The sequence below is a fragment of the Sorex fumeus genome, unplaced genomic scaffold (assembly GCF_029834395.1).
Source record: "Sorex fumeus unplaced genomic scaffold, SorFum_2.1 ptg000037l, whole genome shotgun sequence".
In the NCBI taxonomy this organism is placed as follows: Eukaryota; Metazoa; Chordata; class Mammalia; order Eulipotyphla; family Soricidae; genus Sorex; species Sorex fumeus.
The window spans coordinates 24,475,302-24,495,944 of record NW_026606094.1 but is presented as its reverse complement, the minus strand read 5'-3'; the positions used below and the strand labels follow the sequence as shown (position 1 = coordinate 24,495,944).

The 20,643-nt window shown below is 38.1% G+C and overlaps 1 protein-coding gene across 1 annotated transcript in view; it reads right to left on the bottom strand.

The window, feature by feature from the left end:
- Positions 1-20,643, bottom strand: part of COG5 (component of oligomeric golgi complex 5) — a 238,304-nt gene that overhangs the window by 113,620 nt on the left and 104,041 nt on the right. The window contains exon 7 of the mRNA XM_056118161.1: positions 20,414-20,544. Within this exon, the coding sequence (XP_055974136.1) occupies positions 20,414-20,544 (131 nt within the window). The remainder of the gene's footprint in view (positions 1-20,413; positions 20,545-20,643) is intronic.

Below are 20,643 nucleotides of genomic sequence, written 5' to 3'. Positions count from 1 at the left end.
CACTGGTGGAGGGATGGGTATTTGATCATTGTATAATCGAAACCCAAGCACAAAAATTTGTAAATCTACAACTGTACCTCATGGTGTTTCACTAATAAAAATAAATTAAAAAAAAATAATGTGTCAATTTGAAATATTCAATTTTAATGTACACTCATGAGTATTCTGTACTTACTAATCTTTCATCACACCCTACCGAGGTCATGAGTTGCCCCCCATGAGCGGCTCTCTGGTACGGCCATGGCTCCAGAGGCAAAAGGACTTAAATCTAGAGTCAGCAGCTTGCGGCAGAAAAGTGAATGGACCATGCGTTAAACTACGGCGCCATGCCTACATGAGAGGGAAAGGGTGTTGCTCCCTTATGCCTCCTCCCCCTCCCCAGCAGTAAGGTGGCCACTGCCTCAGAGCTTATAGGAAAACCAGGTATGAGCCGGCGGTGACAGGGCAACTGCAGTCTCATGGGAAGGGGGGCAGTACTGGCTCAACCTTCACACCCTACCGAGGTCACGAGTTGCCCCCCACGAGTGGCTCTCCAGCACAGCCATAACACCAGATACACAGAAACCAATCTCGTAATTATCTGGATCTTTGCAGAAATCCAAAATCATTATATGACATTATATGATTCTCATACCAGCTATAGAAAACAAAGTATTTCACAATGCCTTTCCAGCAAATCTGATTGTTGGTGGGGGAAATTCTAAACAACAATGATGCATCTTTTGTCGAAATAATGAATGTAATCAATGTAGAAAAGAGTTAAGTAGAAATCATCCGCCTCACAGGCATTGGGTGGGGTGGGAGGGGGGTATATTGGGGTTCTTGGTGGTGAAATGTGAGTACTGGTGAAGGGAAAAGTGTTTGATCATTGTATGACTGAAACCTAAACCTGAAAGCTTTGTAAGTTTTCCCACAGTGATTCAATAAATAAATAAGAAGAAAAAATAAATAAATAAAATTAGGGAAAAAAAAGTAAGGTGGAGTTCATGACCAATTCAATCAGTTAATCAGTGGCTGAATAAATAGCAGTACTCCTACATTTAAAAAAAAGTATAACAATTGAAGATTTTTTATATTCCCATTTTGGGGGGAATGAGGATGGGGACTTACTGGGTCATATTTGGTGATGCTCAGGACTTACTTCGGCCTCTGTGCTCAGGGATAATTGCTGGCCATGCTTAGGATCCAAATGGGATGCTAGGGATCGAATCAGATGAGCTGCATACTAGGCACCCTGCCCTGCTGTACTACTCTCTGGCCCGATTTTTAAGTAACAGCATACACACACAGAGAGAGAAAGAAAGAGTGAGAGAGAGAGAGAGAGAGAGAGAGAGAGAGAGAGAGAGAGAGAGAGAGAGTACTTCATGTAATGCTCACATCCCACTGTTTTTCAAGGAGAAAAATTGGCATTAAAATCAGCAACAATTTACATGGTGAAATAGGGGTATAACGTCAGTATTTGACTTTAGAAGATCTCCAGACATGCCAATTTTGCAGATTAAAAACATTTACTAGAATGTTTACAACATACTAACCTCATTTGAAAAACATAAGCCATAAAGAAATAAACTTCTATTGAGAAAGTAGCAAGTTTACCTCTTTTAATATTACTAAGAATAATTTTTCTACAAATTACCACTGACGTGTTTAACAAATCACTTTTCCTCATATGAAATTTCCCAATTTCACTAAATATAAAACAAGATTAAGATATAAAATGAGATTTAAGATCTCATAAAAGAGTAGAAAATTTTTACAAGCAGATCAAAGAGACTCTTGCTAATCTAAGAGCATCCTTCCAGAAGAGAGCACCAACATTTTCTTGATTAAATTGAAAGTATTTTTTTCCTGCTATGGAAACAAATATATTTTTCTTTCTTTTCCAATAAATCATTATCACATATTATATGAGAAGAAAATTAATTCCTAAAGGAATAAAATAAGAGTCAATTGTTTATGATCCCTAAAAGCTTGCCAAAACATTAACACTGTAACCAAAGCAACAGCTGGCAGTAAGCTAATGGAACAGAGATATGCACAAGTACTGTAAAGATTGTCACATAAAAAAAGCAAACAATATTCAAGCATTTACTAAGCTAGAAACTAATCTGAGATGATCTTAAAATGATCTTAGTACACATAAATGCAACATTTCTGTCAAAAGGTTGACAGAATTTTAAAAAAACTTCACAGAACTGAAATTAGAAATGAAAGGAGTGACAACAATTTGATTTAATTGAAAACAATGTAAAAATGACAAATGTAAAAAAGTTCAGAATTTCATGGTGGATAGTCATAAATATTTAAAGATTTATTAAAGATCTATCAAATAATTCTTGTATCCCAAAAACTTATATTTTCATTTTATTGTTTTTCTCCTAAAGTAATATTCTTATTGTTGAATTCTTTAGGTTTCATATAAAAGAGAAAAACAATGATGTGAGTGATGGGAAATAACATACATAGAATATAAATTCTGCCGCTGCTATGCAGCTGTTCAGCACATAATGATGTGACTGGTTCACAAAGCTTTCTGTCCTAGGATAGAGTCTTAGTTGATTCTGATTGACTGTAACGAAGAAGGCAAGCAGAGATTTAAAAAATGTACTCCAAAAATAACCTACTGAAACAAAGTTGAGGAGCACCGGTCCAACCACTGGATATGATCACTCTGGACAAGAAATGGCTGCTGAAAGGGGGTACAGGGATATACATCATAACCTTTCAGTAGCTATGCTGCAAACCATAATACCCAAAAAGAAAAATGAAAGAGCAAGAGAGAAGAAAAGTGCCTGCCACAGAGGAAGCCTGGGGGGAGGAGAGGTAGGGATGTGGAGGGTAACTGTTGGTGGTTCGAAATTTACACCTGTAAAGAGATGGGTGTTGGAATACTCTATCACTGAAATACAATCATGAACAACTTTGTAACTATATCTCATAGTGATTCAAGAAAAATAAAAATAACAATAAAAGAAAAAAAGAAAACAAATAGCTACTGTGGGCCAGAAAAAAAAAGTACAATGGATAAGACACTTGCCTTGCAAACGGCAGACCCAATTCAATATGGTCTCTTGAGCACTGCAGGAGAGGCTCCTGAGCCTAGCACAGAGTCGGCAGTAAGCCTAAACACAGCCAGGTGTGGCCTGAACACCCTCCCCCCCAATAATTAAATTATTTTGTCGGTTCAGAATTACAGTATTTCTAAAAAGTTTGGTTTCTAGACCATTTCACACTATTAAAATAACATTAAAGGGGCTGGAGCAATAATAGCACAGCAGGTAGGGCGTTTGCCTTGCACATGGCCGACCCAGGTTTGGTTCCCAGCATTCCATATGGTCCCCTGAACACCGCCGGGAGTAATTCCTGAGTGCATGAGCCAGGAGTAATGCCTGCGCATTGCCAGGTGTGACCCAAAAAGCAAAAAAAAAAAAAAAAAAAAAATTAAAAAAAGGAAGACAATAAATATATAAATAAATAAAATAACATTAAAGAACACCAAGTCACACTAAAAAGAGTGAAGGAGGAAGAATACAAGGAAAGTGAGGTGCACTGGGAAATGACCAACATGCCTCTTTAATTTTTCAATTCCTCAAGACACAGAGGTCACTGTAAGAGAGATGTAAAAGCAGTTCAAACAAAAACATAAGGAAGAGCTGTTTCACCACAGACTTTTCCTTTCTGCTCAAAAAAAAAAAACCTTTTTGTTTTTGTTTTTTCTAGATTTTATTTTGGGGCCACACCCAACACTTCTCAGGGTTTACTCCTGGATCACTCCTCACATGCTCAGGGGGCCAGGGATCAAACCAGAGTTGGCTACATGCAAGGCAAGTGCCTAAGCCCTTGAACTATTTCTCTGGTCACACCTTCTGTATTTCACACCATGAAAATAATACAAATATAAAAACCCTTACCACAGAGTAGATGGGTCTATAAACCACCTCTGCATTAAAGTATGTATTTAATAAATACTAAGCCCATTTTAACGTAAACACAAGGCAATAAAAAGCACAGAATCTTAATGTGGAATTACAACGTTCAAAATATTTCATGAAGAACAGTGTTAATGATTTACACCTTTCACATTACAAAGTATTCAAAAACACTTAATGTGCTATGTCCTAACCATGACAAACATACTCGACATTTTTTTCCAGAGTTACAACATGCCTAAAACATTGAAAATTTAATGGAGCTCCATGGGATATTACAAGTCATAAAGGAAAAGAGAATCTCATTAAATAACATAATTTAAAAGTAAGAATTATATTAGCTATCTTGATTGTGATTCAGAGATTACCAGTGGCTTTTCTGAGTCAGTGACATGCAGCCCATTAAAGCTTGATATGTACTTCTCTGTTAACCTAATGTGATTATTTCTGAACCTGTTAACAATCAACAGTCAACAGTGCATACACCAAATGAAATTAAGAAACTAAGAAGGACAGTTAATAGCACAATATGATCTTATCAACAAGAAATCAATTTTATTCTATCCCTCTTTTTGAAGAGAACAAGGAAAGAAACAAGAATGCAATGAAAAAATGATATGGCAAAAAAAAAGGGAGAGAAAGAACAAAACTGACCTGCCTCAAAATGGGAAGGCTGCAGAAAGAACCTGGAACAGGAAGAGACTGAGAAAATGGAGAGGAGAGGAAAGGGATGATCACTGTAGAGAAAAGATTATTTTAACTTGCAAATTTCTTTCAAAAATAAATCTAAAGAAGATAACCTATATAAATTTAGTCTCTCACTGTCACTGTCACTGTCCTCCCGTTGTTCATCGATTTTCTCGAGCGGGCCAGTAACGTCTCCATCGTGAGACTTGTTTAGTCTAACACTAAATATAAGTTTTTGAGGTTTTGTTAGCAGTGTTTGTTTTTAGGGCCACACCCAGCTGTGATCAGGGCTTACTCCTGGCTCTGTGCTCAGGGATCACTTCTGGCAGTGCTTGGAGGATCATAGCACTGTAGCACTGTCCTCCCATTGTTCATCGATTTGTTCGAGCGGGCACCAGGAACATCTCCAGTGTGAGACTTGTTGCTACTGTGTTTGGCATATCGAATATGTCACAGGTAGCTTGCCAGGATTTGCCGTGTGGGTGGGATACTCTCAGTAGCTTGCCGAACTCTCTGAAAGGGACGGAGGAATCAAACCCGAGTCAGCTGCGTGCAAGGCAAACTACCCACTGTGCCTAAGCTCCAGCCCTTGGAGGACCATACTAAGACAATAATAATTTATATTATTAAAGGAACCCCAAATCACACTGAAAAGAGTAAAGAAAGAAGAATATAAGGAAGTTGAGGAACACTAAGAAATGACCAACATGTATCTTTATTTCTCCAAATACACAGAACTCATTATAAATTAATAATGTATTAAATAACATTAAATATATTTTAATATATTTTTATCTTCTTGATTCTGCAGTGGATAGCACCAACTGACTAAACAAAAGTTTTAAATTCATCAATACTTAGAATAAGATTCTCAGTGTTTAATAGTAACAGGTAATATTACAAAGATACTAAAACTGTATTTAATAATAAAATGAAGTTTTGTAGGATAATGAAAGTAACCTTGACATTAATAATGCAACCCTCCAAATATTATGCTTTCAATAAAAAATTTACATTAAATTATAAATAGGACTTATTTTTAAATAAACCAATACAATGTAATAATACCAGTCATTCAATATTTAATATATTTATATCAGGCATCTAGTTCTCAAGTTTCACTCTCATCCTTTTGACTGGTATAAACCTAATATTCTCCAGGGTGGCAACATGCACTACCCCAGGCAATGACTCATCACTAGCCTATGCCAAGAGTTACAATTCAGTTTCTTCTTCCTAGACACCTGCTCTCACCAACCTCTTGACAGCTGCAAGAGACCCAGATCCCACCCAGTGAAACAAAAGGACAGGACTGCTGAGGCAATTTGGGAAGAGATTCTTAGAATACAGCCTTTTGGCTGGCAGCAAGCACAAATCAGTCTCTGAACCCTGAATGGGAACAGAATATTCACTGGGGGGACAGAGTATTGTAACCTTCATGTGACTGGCAAGAGGCCAATAAGGATAATGGGACAGAAAGACTTCAGTCTTCGTTGAGCATCTAAAACAAATTCTTACTTGTTTAAGTCACTGTAAGTCTAACACGTTATTGCTCTAATTAGCATAAAAATGAAAGACTATTCAAAAATACATGAATTCATAACAATTATTTTTGAAAGTTTCAGTAAAGACATGGGAGTGAAGATAGACGGTCGGCAACTACACCACCTCCACTTTGCTGATGACAAACATTAAAACAAACACTATCCTCCCGTTGTTCATCGATTTTCTCAAGCGGGCCCAGTAACGTCTCCATTGTGAGACTTTGTTGTTACTGTGTTTGGCATATCGAATACGTCACGGGTAGCTTGCCAGGCTCTGCCGTGCGGGCGAGATACTCTCGGTAGCTTGCCAGGCTCTCCGAGAGGGGCGGAGGAATCGAACTCGAGATGGCCATGTTGGCTGCGTGCAAGGCAAACGCCCTACCGCTGTGCTATCACGTTCTAATAACACCAAACATTGGCCAAGTGGCACAAATGCTGGCCGACTTCGACCATGAGTTTGGAAAGGTAGGACTACAGCTGAATCTTACGAAGACAATGTTTATGAGAAACAGCCTCATTCCTGATGCTCCATTCACTCTCAACGGAACGACCATCTCCGAATGCAACAGCTATGTGTACCTAGGTCGAGAGGTCAACATGACAAATGACCTGGCACCCGAGCTGCGCAGGAGGAAGAGAGCGGCTTGGAACGCCTTCAAGAGCGTCGAAGAAATAGCGTGAAGAGGACGAAGAACCTCCGGCTCCAGGCACATCTCTTTGATTCCACTGTTTTCCTGCATTAACACATGCCTCAGAGACCTGGGCCCTATGCGAACAGGATGAGAACGCTATTCAGGTCTCCCAAAGAAGAATTGAAAGAGCTATGCTTGGAATATCACGTTTCACTCAAATGAGAGAAAGAATCCGGAGTTTCGACCTCCGTCGACTATCAAGAATCAGGGACACTGTCTTGTTTGCCAAGGCATCAAAAATCAGATGGGCTGGTCACGTAATGAGATTTAGAGACGACCGCTGGACTAGAGCCATTACTGACTGGATTCCTCGGGATGTCAAAAGACCACGTGGCCACCCACCTACCAGATGGTCAGACTTCTTCATCAAGATCATAAACGATCGGTTTGAGGCTCTTTGTGTTCCTAGAGCGAACAGACGCCATTGGGCTACACTAGCACGCGACAGGGACAAATGGAGACGTTACTGGCGCCTGCTCGAGCAAATCGACGATAAACGGGAAGTCAAGTGATCAAGTGATCAGTAAAGGCATAACAAATCAAGCATTTTTGCAATCATTGGAAGTGACTACTATATTAACTCATTATTCCGTAAATTGTCAAAGTAAAATTTAAATATAGCACAGCGGTAGGGTGCTCGCCTTACAAGCAGCCAACATGGCCGACCCGAGTTCGATTCCTCCGCCCCTCTCAGAGAGCCCGGCAAGCTACCAAGAGTATTCGATAAGCCAAACACAGTAACAACAAAGTCTCCAATGGAGATGTTACTGGGCCCGCTCGAGCAAATACAGCTCAAGGTAGCCAAATAATGGTCTAATGAGTTAAGTTTTTCCATAGCAAACAAAAAAAGTTTATACAGAAGACTAACAAAAATAGAAAATCATTCTTCCACAATTCCTAATTTAAAGATTTAGGGGAAAATCAACAACAGATGTTAAAAACCATTGGGAGAAAAGACTGAAAGGAAATGAAATATTCTCAAGATGCAAAAATATCCATAAATTTAGACTGATGTAATTCAGTGGCAAATAACCAAAATCTTTTTATAACCAAAGGTGTTTATGTTTTGTTACATTTGGGGGATTTTCAGCCACACCTGACAATACTTCTGGCTCTGTGCTCAAGAGTCCTTCCTAACGGCACTCAGGGGACCATGGTGCATGCTTGAATCAAATCTAGTCAGCAACATGTAATGCAAGTGCCTTAATGCCTGTTCAACCTCTCCAGTACTCAACCAGAGGTGTTTAAACAACTGAATAACCCTCGAGGAGGGGGGAAGGGAGAAAGATAATACCTGCAAAGTATATAAAAATTAAATTAAACTTAAAAATAAACAAAAAATAAAGAAGAAATCTTTCAAAGTTTAGGGGAGTCAATGCTTTTGACAAGATTCAACTTCCACTCACAATCAAAATCCTCAATAAAATGGGGATAGAGGTAATGAACCTCATGATAATTATGACCACTTATAACAAACCCATAGTCAACATCAGAGTTAATGATGAAAAACTGAAAGCCTTCAAATAAAGCACCTAGCAAGGACTCCCACTATTAACAGAACTATTCAAAACAGTCTTAGAAATTCTTGTCACAGCAATTCAGCAAGAAAATTCATCAGACATTCAAATTGAAAAAGAAGAAATTTAAAAAAGCACTATTTGCAACTGACTTAGACCAATCTCACACCATACACAAGACTTAATTCAAAGTGGATTAATTAGATAAGAAATTAGGCCAGAATCTATAAAAGTAGAACTCTCCAAGACAAGGAACTTATAGCTGCTGTCAATGATTTGATTACATTAGTAAAGATAACTGGAGTGATAGCCCAGTGGGTAGGGTGTTTGCCTTGCAAGCAGTCGACCTGGTCAACCCGGGTTCGATTCCTCAACCCCTCTGAGCTACAGTAAAGATAACAAAAATAAAATGTTTAAAATGAGAGCACAGGGGCTGTAGTGATAGCACAGTGGGTAGGATGTTTGCCTTATATGCAGTTGACTCAGGTTCAATTCCCAGAATCCCATATGGTCCCCTGAGCACCGCCAGAAGTAATTCCTGAGTGCATGAGGCAGGAGTAACTACTGTTGTGCATCACTGGGTGTGTTCCACTGCTGTAGCACTGTAGCACTGTCCTCCTGTTGTTCATCAATTTGCTCGAGCAGGCCCAGTAACGTCTCCAATATGAGACTTTGTTGATACTGTGTTTGGCATATTAAATACATCACAGGTAGCTTGCTAGGCTTTGCTGTGCGGGCGAGATACTCTCGGTATATTGCCGGGCTCTCCAAAGGGGTGGAGAAATCAAACTCGGGTAGGCTGTGCCGGCCACATGCAAGGCAAATGCCCTACCGCTGTGCTATCGCTCCAACCCAGGTGTGTTCCAAAAAGCAATAAAATGGGACTACATTAAATTAAAAAGTTACTACATGGTAAAAAAAAAAAAGGAGGGGGGCAACATTTTAAAAACAACATACCAAATGGGAGAAAATATTTGTACAGAATATATCAGATAAAAAGCTGATACCCAAAATATATTTAGTATCCACAAGGTTCATCAACGACAACAAAAAATAACAATAACCATACCTGAAAAGTATTGAGCAGGCCCAGTAACATCTTCATTTTGAGACTTGTTACTGTGTTTGGCATATTGAATACGTCACGGGGAGCTTGCCAGGCTTTGCCGTGCGGGCGAGATACTCTCGGTCGGGATGGCTGCGCTCAAGGCAAACACCCTACCGCTGTGCTATTGCTCAGGTAAGGCGTTTGCCTTGCACGCAGCCAACATGGCCTACCCTAGTTCGATTCCTCCGCCCCTCTCGGAGAGCCCGGCAAGCTACTGAGAGTATCTCGCCCGCGCGGCAAAGCCTGGCAAGCTACCCGTTATGTATTGGATATGCCAAACACAGTAACGATAAAGTCTCACGATGGAGACATTACTGGGCCCGCTCGAGAAAACTGATGAACAACGGGAGGACAGTGACAGTGACAGTGACCTGAAAATACAGACTCAAAGTTGAAGACTGGAAAACAATTACAGATTGAAAAAGACTGGGGTGAACATTCTTGTATAGTTTTGTTTTAGATATAAAAAGCTCCCACCACCAAGTATCAGCCTCCCCTGACAAGTTTTTCCCAGTTACCTCTCATATTCCCCACCCCACACCCCCATCCTGTTATCTTGAGAGGCACCTTTTTAAGTTTGGTTATTAAAGTTTGGGTCTCATGAAAAAACAAACAAAAAAGAGGAGAGAACTTAAATAGACAATTTCACAAAGAGGACTTAAGATCAGGCAAGAGGGTCTATGAAAAGTGTTCATCACTTATTATTATGAGTATAAAATCAAAACAACTAGAGGTTCTCTGATACCAGTGAAACTGGCAGAAATCTCACTGGTGGGAATGTTGTTTGATTAAGCCTCTATGAAAAACAATAATATGCAAGAAAAGCACCTTACCCTCTTCACTCTTTTTGGTCCAGAACTACTTATTCTTATTCTGATACATGCAACAAGATGAATACAAATAGAACTAAATAATAGAAGCCCATGTATAAGATTGTCTGTTCCACAATACAAAATTTTTTAGACAACATCTATAGAAAAGAAAAGTGGAGCAATGATTTCTTGGGTTTGAGGTAAGAGAAGGAATTTATAGTAAATAGCCAAAAGTTTCTGTGGGTGAAAAATTCTAGAACTGGATGGTGATATGAATTCAGAACTGTAAATGTGTATTAAAACTTCTTAAACTACATACTTAAGTATATGAATGCTATGCATTATAAATCAAATCTCCATAGGGGTGGGAGAGACAGAGCAGGTAAGGTGCTTGCCCTGCATGCGGTCAGCTAAGATTCAATCCACTGAAACCCACATATTCTCCCAAGCAATGTAGCACTAGCCTCCCATTGTTCATCCATTTGTTCAAGCGGGTACCAGTAATGTTTCCATTGTGAGACTTGCTATTATCGTGTTTGTCATACACAATATGCCATGGGGAGCTTGCCAGATCCTGCCATGTGGGTGGGATACTCTTAGTAGCTTACCAGGCTCTCCAAGAGGGACGGAGCAATCAAATCCAGGTCAGCCATGTGCAAGGCAAATGCCCTAAATGCTGTGCTATTGCTCCAGCCCAAGAAAATTTGAAAAGTAAAATTTAAAAAAGCAAAATTTTTAAAGAAAAAAATTCTTTATAAAGTGCTAACACTAGAAAATGCAAGTACAGAAAAAATATTTACAACATGCATATTTTACAAAAATATGCAGAGTACATAATTCTAAAAATATGGTAAGGCAATAAACTAAGAGTCAGGCAAAGATGGTTCACTTTTGGGCATTAGACACAGTAGTTACATCAGCAATAAAAAGGTGAATTAAGACTACAATGAAGATCTAGTCTGCACCTTAAAAAAATTGCTAAAGACAGAAAGGCTGTCATCATCAATTTCTGTGAATCTATGAAAAAAACAAAACTCTAATCTACTGAGATAAATGGCAAAAGTATTTTGGAAAAACTGTAGTCTATTTATAAAGTAAATATCTCTTTCTTTTCTAAATTTCAACCATTTTTCGTCTTAAGTGATTAAAAAACAGATATATGCTGGCATACAGACTTGTATTCCTTGATTTTTTTCAATTATTCATAATAACCCAAAGCAAAATCAACCCAATAAATATAACAATAAACTTTAATAAAATGGAATACTAACTAGCAATTAAAAAGGAATATATTCCTAGTTCACACAGCATGGTTTAGTATCAAAGTAATTACACTGACTGAATAGAGTCAAAAACAAGAAAAATTACACTATGATTCCAATGACATAAAACTAGGGAAATTGGATCAATATAAAGAAAACTAAAATGGTTCTTGGGCTTCAGGGTTTTTGTTTTCCCAAATTAAAAATTAAATTTTCATATTTGCTACAATAATAAAAGGCAAGCAATAAATTTTTGGGAAAACTGAAAACAGTTATACATAGATTGAAGAGTTAAATTCAGATTGTAACCAAAAGCAACGACTTAAGGATTCTGTAATAAAAAAGTAAAAATGTAATAGGAAAGAGGATACAGCAGGTAAAGTGCTTGCCTTGCAAATGGCCAGCCAGGGTTCAAATCCTAGTCCTCCAAACACTGCCCAGAGTGATTCCCAAGTACTTCTGTGTATGACCCAAAAATAAAAGCAAAAACCAAATTATATACAGAACAAAATAAAACTATAGAAGCAATAAAGCCCAAAGATGCTAGAGCTAAAAGAAAAAGAATTAGATTTGAATCTATACTACAATAAAAATAACAAAATAAGCTATTAATGTGGTTGTTCAGGACAAGACAAGGACTCAAAGACTAAGAAAATAACATGACTATATGATAGAAGCTAGACTAACAGTACTACTTTACATAAGGCATAAGACAAATACAAATACCATATAATAATAAATTGCAGAATAGGTAGAGGTCATGGGATGAAGGAAAGAATCAGAAGAAAATAAAGAACCCACCATGAAAATACACAACTATTTAGAGCAGGTGCCTTATTCCTCCTTTAAAGATAGTAACTATTTTAGGATATGCAGACTACATATGGTTTTGATATATTCATTTTTTGCACACACACACCTCAGACACTTTTAAAAGTAAAGACAATTCTTAGCAAGTAGGCCATAAAAAAAAAACCCACAGGCTAGTGTGCCAATTTTAGATGAGAGTCCCATTAATTAATTTCCATTCAAATTTAAGGATAAAATAGCAAGCATAAACTAAACAAATAAGATTATGCTTTAGGGTTTGTTTCTCAACTTATTTCTAACCATGGTCCCCTTCCAACCCTAATATTTTCCTGAACCCCTACCTTTGAATCATTAGATTCATGCCATGTGCCCCTATTTATGAGATTTTCCCATGTGGACACCTTTGAATATCCTGGGGGTCAACAATAGGATATATGACCCTGATTGTAAAATGATGCTTAAGAAAAATATTTAAGAGGATAAGTTAAAAGCTTTTAAAATTATAAAGCACTGAATCAGTAAATTAATACTATCATTACAATGGATATATTTTAAGGGCAAACTCGAAAAGTAGCATAAAATTATTATTTATTCATATTATAAACGGCCCAATTAAATGTAATTGTACCCAATACCAAGCCTACTAAATATAAAGGAAACTAACAGTAATAAAAGAAAACATTCAAATATTTGTGAAGGCTGTTAAAAAACAAAGCAATATGACATGAAGTTACCTCTGGGTAACTTCAAGAGCTTGTATAATTGTAACTTGAAGAGCTTTTAACTGTATAATCATCCTTTCAAACTGAGTGTCAAGAAAAATGCTTGTACAGAGCTGTAAAATTATTTAAGGAGTTCGTGTGCGTTCAAAGGACACTATCTGTTCTAGAATTCATGAGACACGGGAAAATTTCTGGCAGTTAAAGATTTGACCTCGCAAAGCGAGACTGACAAATGAACTGACATTAAGTCTACTGCAGGTGTTTGCTAGGATCACAGAGAAGAAAGAGATCACAAAAAAAAAAAAAAAACTGCTTACTAAACCATCACAAAACTAATAAGGAAAAAAAAGAAAACTACATAAGGAATCAATGTGCTTGACTTTTGCAGACCCTCAATATGCTAGAAACAAGGATTTCTGAATTACAAAGATCAAAAGGTTCAAAATACCATATTTTGATCATGATACTGAATACTAAGGCCCTGCTCTTGGCAAAAGAAGAGTTCTGCCTTGGTGAAAAGGCAGATTCAGGAATGCTTACAATAAGCTCTGGAAACAATTCTCAGATGGGGTTATTAGCCAGGTACTAGGCTCTGAGCGAACTGAACAGACTCTCCTGATGACCTCTGAAGCCGAGTAAATACACCATCTTCCTTCGTCCTGGAGCCTCCAGACAACCCTGCCTTGTTTACTGGAAAAGCTATAATTCACAAGTTAAAGCTATCTTCCTAATTAAAATGTCATCATTTCACTGTGGGGGCCTGGTATCTATGGTGATGCAGGAAATCGTCCAGATCAAAATCTCTATCACCTATTTTAGAAAGCTACTGAAAGATTGAGGTAATGGAGTAAACCCCGAAATAACATGAGATTTTCTTTCTTTGGCATCTGTCAGTGAAAGATTCTGATAATCAGTATCAAAAAGAAGTAAAGAAAAAGAGAAAGACAGAGTAATAGAGAAAGATTCAACGGAGAAACGCTAGTGTCAGGCTTGTGAAAACCTGCCTATAGAATTGAAGTTGATTTTCCTGATGTATCTTCCATCAGAAGATATACTCTGTATCAGTGTTTCTCAAGCAGGGGCTTTCAGCATATTCCAGTGTAAATATGGGGGGAGGGGGCGGGGGGGGAAGGTTGGCACAAAAAAAGACTCAGGGATTACTGGGAGGAAATGGGGTCAAAGGAAGGAAAAAGGTTAAGATATACTCCTTCACTTCATCGATCCTCATAAATCTTTTATTAAAATAAAGTAATAATGTCACTGTGAATTTTCCCATATGGAAATAATATGTCAAAGTTTCACTATAATTGTATACAGAAAGAAACAATAGCTCCCGAGGATTTAAACACTCATTCAGCACATCACTTCAAAAACAGAAGTTCTGTAATGCTGTGTGGAGACGTTGTAATATTATAAAGCTCTTTATGAACTACAAATGAATTCAACACACTTAAGCAATTAAATATGGTGGGAACGGGGAGAGAAAAGTACTAACCTAAGAAGTTATTTGCATTTGCTGAGAAAAAAATTGGCCTTGGGAAAAGAACACTAAAATTAAAAAGTATACCAACTTTTTATCAATGCTATTTGGATAATGAAGGAATGGTCATATAACTGAAGTGACAAATTATCATCATTAGTGGAGTGACATCATCATTACTACAGTAAAGCCAGACTACAACAGCATCTAGTTATGTCCAGTTATGTCTTTAAAGTGATTCAACAGATGACAGTAACTTGACTGAAAAAACAAAAACAAAAAAAACAAACAAACAAAAAAAAAAAACCCACGCCATGTGGCCTGGAGATAGGACAGCTATCAGAGCAAATCTCTAGCATGTGCTGGTCCCAAATCTGGCACCACATGGTCCCGAGTATTGCTGGTGCAGCCTTGGAAGGCCCTCACCATGACAGGGTGGTCCGGATATCCCAGCACTGCAGGCCTGAGCAGCAATGCATCCTCAGAATCTTCAAGACTCACAGGTAGGGCCCCGGGGTCTCCTGCAGCAACACTTGGGAGTCCTTAACAAATGATTTAAAATAATAAACACCTTTTTGTGCACTTTAATACTAATGACTTTATAACTAACAAGCACAGTACTAACGATGCCTGTGCAAATTTAAGTTTTGCACAACTAAGTGGTAATGAGAATGATGACCATCAATTACTGAAAAAAGTCATTAATATTTTTAAAGAAACAAATTAGTGTCAGAAACAGTATTTTTGTTTGTTTGTGTTGATAGCACAGTGGGTAGCGCGTTTGCCTCGCACGCAGCCAACCCATGTGCCATACCTCCGCCCCTCTCGATGAGCCCAGCAAACTACCGAGAGAATCCCGCCCTCACGGCAAAGCCTGGCAAGCTACCCGTGGTATATTCGATATGCCAAAAACAGTAACAAAAAGTCTCACAATGGAGACATTACTGGTATCCGCTCAAGCAAATCAATGAATAATGGGAGAACAGTGCTACAGTGCAGTTGTTTGGAGGCCACACCTGGTGGTGCTCAGAGCTTACTCCTGGCTCTGCACTCAGGGCTCACTCCTGGCAATCTCAGGAGACCAAATAGTATGCTGCAGATCAAAGTCAGGTTGGCTACAAGCAAAGGAAACACCCCACTCCCTCTACGAAAGCTCCGGTCCTGCGAAGTAGGTATTTTTGTTTGTTGTGCTTTGAGGTCACAACCAGCAGTGCTCCAGACTTAAGGTTTTCCTGGCTCTGTGCACAGGGAGCAAATATGGCAGGCTCAGGGGACCATAAGTAGAGCTGAGGATCAAATCCAGGATAGCTGCATGCAAGGCAATTGCTTAATCCACTATACTATCTCTCCTGCTCCTAAAAATAGGTTTTAAATACAAGTGATTACAAATAATTTTTTAAAAAATCCTTATTTATTAAATATTCTATTCAGATTATGAGTTTAGAGTTTATTTATTTATTTATTTGCTTTTTGGGTCACACCCGGTGATGCACAGGGGTTATTCCTGGCTCAAGCACTCAGGAAATACTCCTGGCGGTGCTCGGGGGACCATATGGGATGCTGGGAATCGAACCCGGGTCGGTTGCATGCAAGACAAACGCCCTACCTACTGTGCTATCACTCCAGCCCCTAGAGTTTATTTTTATATACTATTTCATGAATACAGTACATCAAAATTAAAATGCTCTAATTATTTTAGTCTCTATATATTAACTACAAATTTAATGATTTTAGTAGTTTCTGACAAATAAGAATATTATTTGAAAATAACATACATATAAGCTCTAGCATCAATTCTAATGGGAAGAGAAAAGAGTATTTCAGGCATAAAAAGAGCATGAAAGTCCTAAAAGGTAGATGGGCATGTGCAAAAGTAAACGAAAGTTTATAAAACTGAAATGCAGAAACACAGGCAGGAGTGCTATAGATTATGACTGTTTCCATGCTGATGGAAAGTTAGTAAAAGAGAGAGGTGAGAGATGGAAATGTCAAGAAGATAAGGTTGCTAAGAAAATAAAATCTAGAGCACAGGTGGTAAAAGAAGCCTCCCTAAGAAGCAAAAATTAAGAGCATCTGCTCCAGTAATATGGGATGTGGAATGAGAAGGAAAAAATGATACATGTGGAGAAAATCTAAAATAATTTCAGAAAATCGAAAAAAAAAAAAACCAAACAATTCTGTTGAATGCTGAAAAAGTGGGTTTAGATTAGTCATCATAAGGATATTTGACAAATAAATCATTTAAAAATCCCCTTTTCAAATAAACTACTTCCTAAATTTTTTAATCTAAAATGTAATTGTTAAAAAAAATCAAAATAAGCAACTTGGACTTCTCAAGAAGTAGACAAAGCAGGTTCTCCAGACTCTGACTTTTCCACTTGCTAGCTGTATAATGTTTTTTTACCACATTTCTTATCATTTCCAGACTTTTAATTCTAAAAAATGATATCTTCTCACATATTTGTCTTATCAATTGAGGCAGCAATTGCAAATGACTACCATAACTCATTGCAATGAACAAGCAATCTATAAAGGTTCTTCTTAACTCATTATTTTTTAATGAATCACCATGAGATACAGCTACAGACTTGCAAACTTTCATGATTACATTTCAGTCATACAATGATAGAATAACCTTCCATCCACCAGTGCCCATTCTCCACCACCAATGTTCCCAGTATCCCTCCTGGCATCCCCACCCCTTCCCACCCCCGGTCTCTGTGATGGGCATATTCCCTCTTCTCTCTCCCTTCGGGTGTTATGGTTTGAAATATAGGTACTAAGCAGCCATCATGTTTGATCCATAGGCTACTTTCAGTATAAAGGTACTTTTAGAAGCTGTTCCCCCATCTGAATGACAATGCTGTCAAGCTGTCTAAGAGGAAAGGAAAGAAGGGTCTGAGCTTTCTCTTAATGACATCATTTTGATAAGTGTGAGGGTGAGCAGAACATGCCACACTAAAATGTACTTTGGCAGGCAGACAGTTTTGAGCTACAGGCAAGACTCTCAAGTCTCCTCACAGTCAGTGATGAGCTACCTTCCCCAATCTCCCTGTTCTTCCAGAAACCTTGGCAGTCACACCCATGAAATGCCTCTAGTGTCAAATAAGCTCAATAACTGGTCATGAGCCAGAGATTCATAAATAAATCTCAAAAGAGATGAACAAGTTGCAGAGATGCTTTCAGACCCCACACCAGGTTGAGTTATCCAGGGCACCCGAAGTCACCATTCAGTTAAAAATTTAACTCCAACTGCATCACCCAAATAAAAAATTTTGAATTCCTCAAGTGTGCGGCCACAGATCAGCTGTGTGACATCTCAAATGCTACATCATTGATAAACGAGGAGTAGCACACCAGAATGGATGGGATGTAAGGTAGAAGGCGACCAATCTCAATTAACCAAATATAAATACACAAGGCTTAACCTGTATGTTTAGTAATCTCTTATACAAGGGCTTAATGGCTTCATGGTGAGATACAATCTTCACACACTTTCTGCTAAGGAAACATTTTGGATCATTTTTAGTGAATTATTCATAACAAGTAGGACTGTCTGTAGCACTGTCCTCCCATTGTTCATCGATCTGCTGGAGCACTCCCAGTAATGTCTCCAATGTGAGACTTGTTACTGTAGCACTGTCCTCCTGTTGTTCATCAATTTGCTCTAGCAGGTCCAGTAACGCCTCTATTGTGAGACTTGTTGTTACTGTGCTTGGCATATCACATACGTCCCGGGTAGCTTGCCAGGTTTAGCCGTGCAGGCGAGATACTCTCAGTAGCTTGCCGGGCTCTCTGAGAGGGGCAGAGGTTTGGCATATCAAGTATGTCACGGGTAGCTTGCCAGGCTTTGCCGTGCAGGTGAGATACTCTCGGAAGCTTGCAGGGCTCTCCGAGAGGAGTGGAAGAATCTAACCCAGCTCAGCCGGGCTGAGGCAAATGCCCTACCGCTGTGCTGTAGCTCAGGGCCTGCTATAGGGGCAGGCTTGAGGGGTGGTTGGGAAATTGGAATTAATGATAGTGAAAAGCACAATGGTGGTATAATTGGTTTTGGAATATTGAATGTAACAAATCATCATGAACAACTTTATGAAATAAATTTTAAAGGCCCACAGTTTAAAAAAGAAAAAGATTCTTCCAACTCAGGTAAAGCTGTTTACCTCTCCATTCACTGCCTAAAATGTGGCGTGGCGAATAGAACAGTGATCTGTAGACAAGGCAGGCAAGGTATGTGTGTGTAGTGGGGAGGTGGGGGGGAGGGCGACAGGGGGAGAAGAGAAGTAATGGAGGAGACTTTGGGATAATGGTGGAGCGGTTTTGGCACTCTGGAGGTGAGCAAGGTATAGCAGCAGTGCAAGTATGGAACAGTAATAATAGCACCAGCATAAAAAAAGTAGTTTTTAAAAAGCACACACACAAAAATAAGAATTCAGAGGGACTCTAAAAGAGAACCAGTACCAAAAAGAATTTTTTAAAAAAAAATCAGAAAAACTTATTTTCACAACAGGGCAAACATATGTTTAGAAAACTTTTATTCTTCATCATTTCCTGTAAAGTATCTTTCTTTTCTTACCAGCCCCAGACCTACACACTCTTTCTCCTGAGGTAAGACAACACAGAAACCTCAGTAATGTGACTCTGAGTATCATTTTTCAATACAGCTCTTTTTTAAATTATTTATTTACTTTTATTGTTTTGTTTTGGGGGGCATACTCAGGTATGCTCAAGGGTTACTCCTGGCTCTGCACTCAGGAATTACTCCTGGCAGTGCTCAGGGGACCATATGGGATATCAGGGATCAAACACAGTTGGCTGTGTGCAAGGCAAACACTCATCTGCTGAACTACCATAGAGCTCTTATATGTAGAAAGTTAGTGGAATTTCTCCTGTTAATCTGTCATGTCAATTTAATTATTAAGACAGTCAAAAGCCCGGAAGAGCAGGGAAAAGTTCTCTGCCATACAAGGGTTGAATATCATCCAACTGTGTGAATAACAGGGAGATAAATGCATATGACTGAATTCAGAAATAAAAGATTCTATGAACATAAATATAAACACATATATGAGAAATGCAATAAAAACAGCTAAAGAAACCAGAATATTAATACTGGTGAATTAATACATTTCTCCCATTGAAATCATTAAGTGGGAAGCCAAATTGTACTCAAAATTTAATTTATAGATAAGACAACTAAAGTTAGATTGTGAATTAAAAATATTTTCAAGTAAAAAGAATAAAAATAGTTTTAATTATGACACAATGATTATTGAGGCTGCAAGTTTCTGAAGTTAGTTTAAATCATTTAATGACATTTGCTGGCTATGTGAATGTCAACAAATTATTTAAACTCTACCAACAAATTAGTTAATTTTCACATTTGTAAAATGTAGAAATAAAAATACCAACTATACTGGGTTATTGAAAGGATTAAATGAATAATAGCATCAAGCACATGCAACTGGGTACTATCTACATATATACATAAAATATATTCACATGGTGTAATTAGAAACCTTAGAATCTATTTCAGTGAAGTTAAAAATTTATTTTAAAAAATACCTTTTTGTTTTGTCTTCTGCTTTTGGCATACCTGGTGCTCGGGCATCCCTGGCTCTGTGGTCAGGGGAGCATGTGGGACCAGAAACTAACCGACATCCTGCATGTAAAGCATGCACTTTAGAGAGAACTCTGAGTTATCTCTCTGGTCCTGCTTCCTGTACTTTTAAGCATACTGTCCAAACTACAGTTCCTGAACTATAAAATTAGGGCATCTATCACTTCCTCCCTATCAAAGGAAAATTGTTTGTGACACTTTCTACACTAAAAAAAAGGTATTATTTTTCTTACCTGGGTTTCCACACCCTGCTCCAATAAGCGCTTGGCTTGATTTTCCACTTCCAGTCGAGCTCGTGCAATAAAAAGAAGGTCATTTTCTATTACTTCAATTCCAGAAAGGTCTATTCCTTGAGAAAGATAATCTAATTTAAAAAAAAAAACATTATATTATTTCACTGTCAGGGTGTGAAAACATCATACGTAGGCACTTTGAAATGTTATAAATATTCCATTTTTTTTAA